At 30.4% G+C, this 10,352-nt stretch overlaps 1 protein-coding gene across 1 annotated transcript; it reads left to right on the top strand.

Moving 5' to 3' along the window:
* The first annotated feature begins 9,083 nt into the window (after nt 1-9,083).
* Nucleotides 9,084-9,970, top strand: LOC148568773 (uncharacterized). Its single transcript, XM_088484777.1, has 2 exons — nt 9,084-9,696; nt 9,777-9,970. The coding sequence occupies exons 1-2, from the start codon at nt 9,084-9,086 to the stop codon at nt 9,968-9,970; spliced, it is 807 nt and encodes a 268-aa protein (XP_088340903.1).
* Nucleotides 9,971-10,352: the final 382 nt, after the last annotated feature.

A 10,352-nucleotide genomic window follows, 5' to 3' on the forward strand; every position in this document is an offset into this window, starting at 1 on the left:
AAAAGTATAATCATAAAAAAACGGTGATACTTCCTCAAGCGCGATATGAGTGGACGCACTTGCATCTGCAGGATTTTAAATCCATAAATGAATATAATTCTGCAATGTTTCAAATCACCTCACGAATGAAATTATGTGGGGAAAAGATAACTGATCATGATATGTTGGAGAAAACTTTCTCAACCTTCCATGCCTACTCGAATGTGCTCTTACAGCAGCAGTATCGAGAAAAAGGGTTTAAAAAATATTTTGAGTTAATTTCTTGCCTTCTTGTTGCTGAACGCAACAATGAGTTGCTTTTAAAGAATCATGAAGCGCACCCAGCTGGCACCGCCCCATTTCCTGAAGTAAATGCGGCAAATTACCCCAGAAGAGGTAAATGACAAGGTTTTAGTAACAAGAAAAATTATGGAAGGAAAAGGAATTATGTTCACAAGAGAGGATCTCACCAGAAGTGGGATAAAGAAAGAAATTCTGAGCAAAATAAATCAACAGAAGATAAGTGTTTCCGTTGTGGTGGAAATGGCCATTGGTCACGTACCTGTTGTACCCCAAGGCACCTAGTCGATCTTTACCAAGCATCTTTGAAAAAGGATGACAAAGGAAAGGAAACAAATTTTGTTTCAAATGATGTTGAAAATTCCACCACTCATTATGATGTATCTGATTTCTTTGAGGATCTTGAAGGAAATATTGATCATTTGATCAATGATGGAATAGTTTAATATGTGAGATTGTTAAGTATCCATGTAAATAAATAATGTAAAAAACTTATTGTTAAGTTTTATTTTCTATGTATTTAAGTTTCAAATGTGATGTATATAAATAATGAAGTATTAATATTTATGAATTTTGAAATCATTAAATGCGTCAAGTTTTAAAATAAAATTTTAGTATATGACATTATTTTTATGTACATTGTTTCTTAGAAAAATAATTCCAATTAAGTATTCAATTTAACTGTGCATACTACTCATTTTATTATTATTATTTGTTTTTGAAGAAAATGGCAAGGATATATAATGAAGATGTATGCCTTGTGGATAGTGTAAGTTTGCACACCATTCTCAAAATTGATATATATTTTACCCATCTGGTGCCAAAAGAAAAATGTGTTAATACTATTATTGGCTCAGGTAATATGATAGAAGGCTCCGGAAGAGCTATAATTTTGTTTCCTGGAGGAACAAAATTTATAATAAATAATACACTATTATCTACCAAGTCTCTGAGGAACTTGTTGAGTTTCAAAGATATTCGCCGAAATGGATATCATATTGAACATCCGGTAGCTTATGTTCACACACAAAATGGGTTAGCAGAATCACTTATTAAGCGCCTCCAATTAATTGCTAGACCCTTACTTATGAGAACAAATCTCCCAACTTCGGTTTGGGGGCATGCTATTTTACATGCCGCAGCACTTATTTGATTGAGACCAATGAGTTACCATCAGTTCTCTCCTATGCAATTAGCTTTTGGTCAGCAGCCAAATATTTTCCATTTAAAAATATTTGGGTGTGCGATATATGTTCCCATTGCACCACCTAATCGCACCAAAATGGGACCCCAAAGAAAACTGAGAATATATGTTGATATGATTCTCCCTTTATAGTGAGGTATCTTGAGATACAAACTGGAGATGTATTTAAAGCCCGGTTTGCGGATTGTCATTTTGATGAATCAAAATTTTCAACATTAGGGGGAGAGAATAAACTTCCTGAAAAGGAACTTAATTGGAATGCATCATCATTGATGCATTTAGATCCTCGATCAGGGCAATGTGAACTAGAAGTTCAAAAGATTATACATTTGCAAAGAATAGCAAATGAATTGCCTGATGCATTTCTGATACAAAGAGGATAACCAAATCTTATATACCAGCGGAAAATGTCCTAATTCGAATTGATGTCTCAGTAGGACAAGTAGCCACTGAAGCAAATTCACGCCAGAAGCGTGGCAGACCTGTCGGTTCCAAAGACAAAAATCCTCGAAAGAGAAAAGAGGTTGATACTATTCCTATTGAAAAAGACATAGTAAAGACACCTGCAGTTGTCCAAAATTCTGATATAATTTTAACGCCAGAAGACGTTTAGGTACCTGAAAATTGTGAAAATGATGAGATCTCAATAAATTATATCTTTACAGGAGAGAAATGGGACCGAAATAAGACAATTGTCAATGAAATATTTGCATATAATGTGGCATTAAATATCATGCATGAAAGTAAGGATCTTGAGCCAATATTAGTCAAAGAATGTCGACAAAAAAATGATTGGCCAAAATGGGAAGAAGGCATGAAGGCTGAATTAGACTCACTTGTAAAATGTGAAGTCTTTGGACCTGTAGTCCGTACACCAGAAGATGTAAAACCTGCTGGATACCGATGGGTATTTGTGAGAAAATGAAATGAGAAAAAATGAAGTTGTGCGCTACAAAGCCCGACTTGTGGCACAAGGTTTTTCACAAAGGCCCGGTATAGATTATGAAGAAATGTATTTCCCTGTAGTGGATGCGATAACATTGCGTTATTTGGTCAGTTTATCTGCATATCATAAACTGCATATGCATTTAATGGATGTAGTAACAGCCTATTTATACGGCTCATTAGATCGGGATATCTATATGAAAGTCCTTGAAGGACTAAAGATGTCTAAACCATCCAATGAATATTCACAGGGATTATACTCAGTTAAATTGCAAAGATCTTTATATGGTCTAAAGCAATCTGGACGAATGTGGTATAATCGTCTTATTGAGTATCTGGCCAAAAATAGATTCAAGAATGATGATATCTGCCCGTGTGTTTTCATAAAGAAATCTGCATCCGGATTCATTATAATTGTTGTGTACGTTGATGATTTAAATATCATTGGAACTCTTGAAGAGATTCCAACAATTATAAAAACTCTAAAAGAAGAGTTTGAGATGAAAGATCTTGGAAATACTAAGTTTTGTCTCGACCTGCAGATCGAGCATACAAAAAATGGAATCTTTATTCATCAAACAACATACACAGAAAAGATCTTGAAGAGATTTTATATGAATAAGTCGCATCCATTAAGTACTCCAATGATTGTAAGATCTTTAGATGTGGAAAAGGATTAATTCTGTCCTAAAGAAGAGAATGAAGATATCCTTGGTCTTGAAGTACCATATCTTAGTGCCATTGGAGTGCTAATGTATCTTGCTAATAATACGCGACTTGACATATCATTCGCAATGAATTTACTAGCAAGGTATAGTTCCTTTCCAACCAGAAGACATTGGAGTGGAATCAAGCAAATCTTTCGATATCTTCATAGAACGATTGATATGGGATTATTTTATCCTTATGGATCCAAGTCACAACTAGTTGGCTATGCAGATGCCGGATACTTGTCTGATCCATATAAAGGGAGATCTCAAACAGGATACCTGTTCACATATGGTGGTGACAGCTATATCATGGAGGTCCACAAAACAGACGATAGCAGCAACCTCCTCTAATCATGCTGAAATACTAGCGATACATGAAGCAAGTCGCGAGTGTTTTTGGCTCAGGAGTTTGATCCAATATATGCTGTCATCATGTGGACTGATTGATCATAAGATAGCTCCAACTGTTCTGTTTGAAGATAATACAACATGCATTGCTCAACTTAAAGGCAGATACATCAAAGGCGATAGAACAAAGCATATTTCTCCCAAATTCTCTTTTCACTCATGATCTTCAAAATCAGGGGACAACTGATATCCAACAGATCCGCTCAAGTGATAATCTGGAAGATTTATTCACAAAGTCCTCCCAAAATCGTCCTTTGAAAGATTGGTACATGAGATTGGGATGCGCCGATTTCGAGACATTAAATGATGTCGACAAGAGGGGAAGACTGTACTTTTTTTTCTTGGTCAGGTTTTTTCCCATTGGGTTTTTCTTGACAAGGTTTTTAATGAGGTAGTCCCCATCACAAAGGATATTGTACTATTTTTCCTTCACTAAAGTTTTTTTTTCTCACTGGGTTTTCTCTTTAGTGAGGTTTTAATGAGGCATATTCCTAAATGGCCATCCAAGGAGGAGCATTGTGATAAGTATGAATGGATGGATGTCCATTTAATTATTGTGACTTTCTTCACAATATTGGGGGCCAACATTTTCAATAAGAGAAGTTTAGTTCTTCAAGAAAGACTAAACTTTATGAAGATTGAAAAGGAATATTTTGTACAAATATAAATAGAAGTGAAAGTTTGAGACATATGACACAACAATAAAAAATAATTATCTCTCTTTCTTTACGAATATTTCTCTTTTCTCTCTCTATCTATACATACTATAACATATAACATTAGTAAATATATTAGTCATCTCTATTATATTGAGATAATAATTGTAATAAATATTAATACTAAAGTCTTCTATCTACGCTTCTTTATTTTATATATCATTATTTATTTAGTTGTTTTACAACACTGGTAAATTTATCTCAAATAAATATATACGTGACGCGTGACGTATGGTGAATTGGTGATAGGGTTTATTAATAGTATGCTAATAAATAATAGGTCAAAGTATTAAATTTGTCCATATATTTGGGTTTAATTTTATTTCGATCCTTAAGGTTTAAAGTGTCCTATTTGAATCTAAAAAAAATTTATTTAACTTCAATATAGTCCCACCGAGAAATCAAAGTTAAATAATTAACGAAATGTCCTACAAGAACAAGGTCGATAATTTAGAGAACAAGTACAAGTTTTAAAGACAAAAAATCAACCGTGGATGCATCAATACATTTATTATCATTCTCCTTAGTTCTATGAAAAATATTTTATTTAAATTATAAGAAAAATGATAAATAAATGTATTGATGTATCTACGATTGATTTTGTACCTCTAGAACTTGTACGTATTCTCTAGATTATTAACTTTGTTCTTGTACTACTGTCATATAGGATATTTTATTAATTATTTAATTTTGACCTCATGATAAGGCTATATTAAAATTAAATAAAATTTTTTTGAATTTAAATAGAACATTTTAAATTTTAAGAAACAAAACAGAATTATACTCAAACTAGAATTTATTAATTTATCTCAAATAAATATAAACGTAACGCCTGACGTTTGGTGATAGGGTTTATTAATAGTATGCTAATAAATAATAATCATCTTAATAATCAAAATCAGTAAAAAATTTAAATACAATGTTTATTTTTAAAAAGTATTTATATATAACTTCTTCGTAAGAAATTAAGAAAATAATTAACAGGATTCATTATTTTTCATATAAAACAAAATTTAATTATTTTATATTTTATATGTTATGATTAAAAGTAACATCTTAATATAAATTTAATATTTAATATAATAAAAAATTTACTCCATACTTATTAATTTTAGAAAATAAAAAGATTTATAATTTTTTATGTATTGATATGCTTGTATTTATTTATTCATTTAAAATATATTGTATAAATAGAAATATTATTTATTTATTTATTTATTTATACAGTATTATATCTATGTTTATTAAAGTTCATTGATATTTTTTTATCATATTATTTAATTTTTATTTAATAAAAGAATAAAGTGATAGTTACATCACTAATTAATCTTTATAAAATATAAATCAATTAAATCTTTTAAAATAATAAATAATAGATATATTATATTTTTTTATTAATTTATTATATAAAATTTAATGACAGTATTTATGTGTATCATTAACTACAATGACGTATCTATTATCACAAAAATAACTTTTAAAATAAAATTTTACTTATTTTCTTAGAATTTGTAATAAATAAAAAACAGTTAATGTTTTGACGAGAATCACGCGAAAATTCAAAAAATAACAAATATTTCACAATTTAAAACGAAATCATTTTCATATTTATGTGTCTGCAACTCATTTGTGCAAATAACAAAATACATAAATAATTTTATTTTATTTACACTAACGAAAAGGCATAACAGATTCACTATTACTAACATAAAATACATAACTAATATTTTTTTCAAAAACTAATTAATTTAAAATCAAAATTTTTCAAAACCTAATTATCACTCTATTCTTAATAAAATTTAGTAGTTCATAAAAGTTATATATATTTATATTTATTCAATTTATATAAAATTATAAGTTTAGTTAACATATATCTTAAAGACATATAATAAATTTATTATTAATAAAAATTTTTAAATATTTTTATTTAATAAATATAAAATAAATATATTATAAATTTAATTTTTTATATCTTTAATAAAAAAATTTTAATTTTATAATCATAACATATGTCTTAAAAATACAAAATAAATAAATTTAAAATTTATTTAAACTCATTTTAAATCTGGTAACATTTCTTTAAAAAGGAGGAATAGATTTTTTTAATTATTAAAAAAAATTAAAAATGAAAAATATAATTTTTAATTTTTTATTATTTTTTATATTTATTTTTAATTTTATTTATAAAATTAATAATAAAAAATTTTATTTTATTTTTTTAATGATTAAAAAAAATTGAGAGGCTTTAATGCAACAGCGTCCATTGACAGTATATTTTGCTGTCTGAATGATCAATGATGCGATGTCATTGATGAAGTTGTTAGTTGTTACTCTTAAATAGTCATGATGGAAGAAAAAGTCTGTACAAACAACATGTCATAAATGCTGACCCCAAAAAAGTTGCATACATTGAATTTGACGTTTGCAGTTTTGCCTGCCTGCATTAGCATAATTTGATCGCGATGTTGGGATGCATAAATGCATTGCTGTATTTCCTCTCATGTACATGATATTGTTTGAGGGTTTCCAATATTAAGGGGAAGCTAATTAGAAAAGGTACCAGATTAAAATTTATTTTAATATTATTTATTTATATATCTGATTATTGTGTAATAACTAATTTATGTTTCGATCATTTAATTCAAAAGTAGTTTCAAATTAATCTAGTTTGTGTAGACTGTGTAAAAGAAATCATTCTTGTATAATAAAATAGATTTAACTAATATGTATTTTAAAAACATAAGTTAAAATTATTAATAAATTTTTTTTCAAAAAATATAAAATGGAGTTTTCAACGTATTTAATTATTGTACACTTATAAAAATAAAAAATTTAAAATTTTTTATTAGACTTAACATATATTCTTATGAGAGATAATAGCTTAAATTCTAATAAAATAATTAAAAATAGATATAAAGTAATTATTTTTATTCTCTAATATTCACATCACTAAGGTTTTAAAAATCAAATTAATCATTACATTAATAAAGTTAGAAGTTTAAATATTTAATTGAAATTAAAAAAAAAAACATAATAAGTTAATATATTTTTATATGATATATTCCTAAAAATATTTTTTTTAAATTAATTTTTTAATTAAAAAATAGACCGACTTAACCGTTAACTATTTTTACCAATTTTTTGCAATTGCTTTTTCAGTTTTACGGAAACAACTAAGTGATTGATTTTCAGTTAACTTGAGTGATCTATCAATTCGTTTTGGTTCCAAAAACATTGATAAATGTGATCAATTCTATACAAAAACATAATCTATGATTATGAAAAGAATAAAGAGATTTTTTATTTGAAATAACATTTTTAAAAGGAAAAAAGAAAAAAGATCTATCATATTGTCCCAAGAGCAATAATGTGAAAGAACATGAATTTATAGGATTGGGACACAAGATAGTGACAGATCTTCTTGTTCTGTGTTCGCATGTTCAGAGGAGTGAGGTGTAACTGTAAGAGATTTTAATGCTCAAATTAATAATAGTTTAGAAGGTATTAAGATTAGAATTAGATGTGATATCTTGGATGGGTGTTAAACTCTATATTTTGTAATGTTTAAAAGAAAGATCTAAAAAAATTCAAAAAGATTTGTACGAAATATATGTAAAATTTTGTGTAAATATAATTCGAATTATATCTTTTATGGTAGACATGCCTCCAAAAGGGATATTTTTAGGTCCGCTATAATGTCAGGTACAATTTAAAAGTTGATTTGTATCGTTATTTTTACTCGAAAGCCGATATACTGATACAAATTTTGAGTATCGTGTTCTGTGATAAAATTATATGCCAAAGTTCGTTGGTCTATGTGCGAGAATTAAGAAAAGAAAAAAAATTCATAAAAAGATCACTAAAGTTATCTTTCACATGAAGATACAAGCTTAATAACAAACATATATGTCATATTGTTAAACTAATAAAAATAATTTTTTTTATAGTCTAGTTCACTTTAATCTATCAAGACCAATCAATTTTTTTTTTCATATTGCAACTAAATCATTTCTTAAAGACAAACCCTTCTTTTTCGTTAAACTGTAATATAACGTATGTTAGCTGTTGAACTTGCATTTTTACGTGAAGTATAACAGTCTGATTTTGCAACGAAATAATTTTTTACTAAAAGTATAGTGAAGCAGGTATCTCGACTCTTGACCTAGCCTGAAGTTAAGGAAAATTGACCTTTTGAGTGGTATTGATCGAAAATTTCAAAAGTTTGACTTCCGCAATTAGACTCAGCTTGACGAGTCAGTCTCGAATATTGAAAAAAAAAAAAAATAATAATATAATAATATTATTATATTATTATTTTAGGCTCAAGAATTTTAATATGAGAAGTAAAGTGGTATTTTGGCTAGAAATGGGAGAATATTGTGTTTTACCCAATGGTGGATCCATGTTCAACACGCAGAGGCATGTTGACTGCGACGAGTGTCAGGTGAGATGACGTGGCGCAGGTTGAATGGGACACGGTGGCATCACGTGGGAGCGTGATGATGACGTGGCGGAGCAAGAATTGGCCACGTAGACATCACGTGGGCGTGATGATGACGTGGCGGAAGATGAATGGGCCATGCACGCATCACGTGGGGGTGTGCTGATGCAGCACGTAGGGGCGTGATGATGACGTGGCGGAGCTTGATTGGTACACCTGGACATCACGTGGGGCGTCCTGACACGTGGCAGGATGTGATTCGCCTGAGGCAATCAAAACGTGGGGACATGGTGAATACTACTCTCTATATAAGGCAGTGCTCGGGTTTATTTTCATTCTGAGGAAGTATGTGAGTGTTCTTTGAGTGTGTTTCTGGTGTAATGGAGGGTACCGCAAACTTGGTAGTGTCTCGCGACGGTGAGATAATACGTAATACTTATGAGGGAGTGAGGTTTGTGTGCCAGAATCCGTTTTCGTTTGTGGTTTCATGCATCATGACGTTTATGGAACTTCAGAATGGTCTCTGTCAAAGCATGGAGAACAGTACGTTAATGAGAGTGAGCAGAATTCTGTACCGGAATCTGGTTGTAGTTTTTGGTGGTCTAATACAGTTTGATACCATGCCAATCACTGACGAAGTGACTATGCATAATATGTTTCAAATTCACCGGCAGACTCAAATGCGACAGCCTCAGATTGAGTTGTATGTTGAGTTTGAAACCGTAGAGGCGAAAGGGATTCAAAATGACTTAGAGGTGGAGGATGATAGAGTTGCGGTGTACGAGGAAATGAATAGTGACAGCGAAAAGGACTTCGAAGCCACTTATGAAGCCAGCGATGAAAACGAGGATGGTGATGTGGGAGTTGAGACAGCAGTTGATAATGTAGTGGTTCACCCATCGATCAGTCAACCGATGAACGTGCCACCTTTTATGCGTGAGTTGGATCTCGACGCCATGCATGCACCAGAGTTTCCAGAATATTCAAACATAGGTACGTGATGACCGAATAATATGTTATCTTTAATATATACTTTGGATTGATTAATAAACGATGATGGGCACTTTCTGTAGGCGTTGCTGATCCCGAGGACGGAGAGTTTCGGATTGGAATGGAATACAGTTCTAGAAAGTCGGTCGTGGCAGCAATTAGAAGTTACACTATCACTAGAAGAGTTGACTACGACGTGTATGAGTCTGAGCCAAATATATGTGCGACATCTTCCAATGTCACTGTAACCTCACCCACCGGCAACACAAAAGTGTGAGTCTCCGGCCTCCACCTTTCAACCAGAGCAGCTAACAACGGGTGAGATCCTCTTATCATCCCAATCCTAGATACGTGGTAGAATCCGGTAGCATGTAAGTAGTTTTCGACCCTCGGGTTCCAACTCTGTGGCGGATCCAGTTTACGCACCAACAAATTTCTGTTGGACTGCATCAACAAAATTATATTTGTTATATTACTTATAAATATTCATTTATTAATAAACAAATATTAATAAATGGATTTATAAAATGTATGTGATCACTTCAATTAATAATATTATTTAGATATTTATTTATTTCAATATTTTATTTGTTAGAAGTGCATTACCATAGTTAAAATAATTTTTTTTTTCGTGCATCAACATATATTTCTCTAATATT

The sequence above is a fragment of the Arachis ipaensis genome, chromosome B4 (genome assembly GCF_059453495.1).
Source record: "Arachis ipaensis isolate K30076 ecotype BB chromosome B4, ASM5945349v1, whole genome shotgun sequence".
In the NCBI taxonomy this organism is placed as follows: Eukaryota; Viridiplantae; Streptophyta; class Magnoliopsida; order Fabales; family Fabaceae; genus Arachis; species Arachis ipaensis.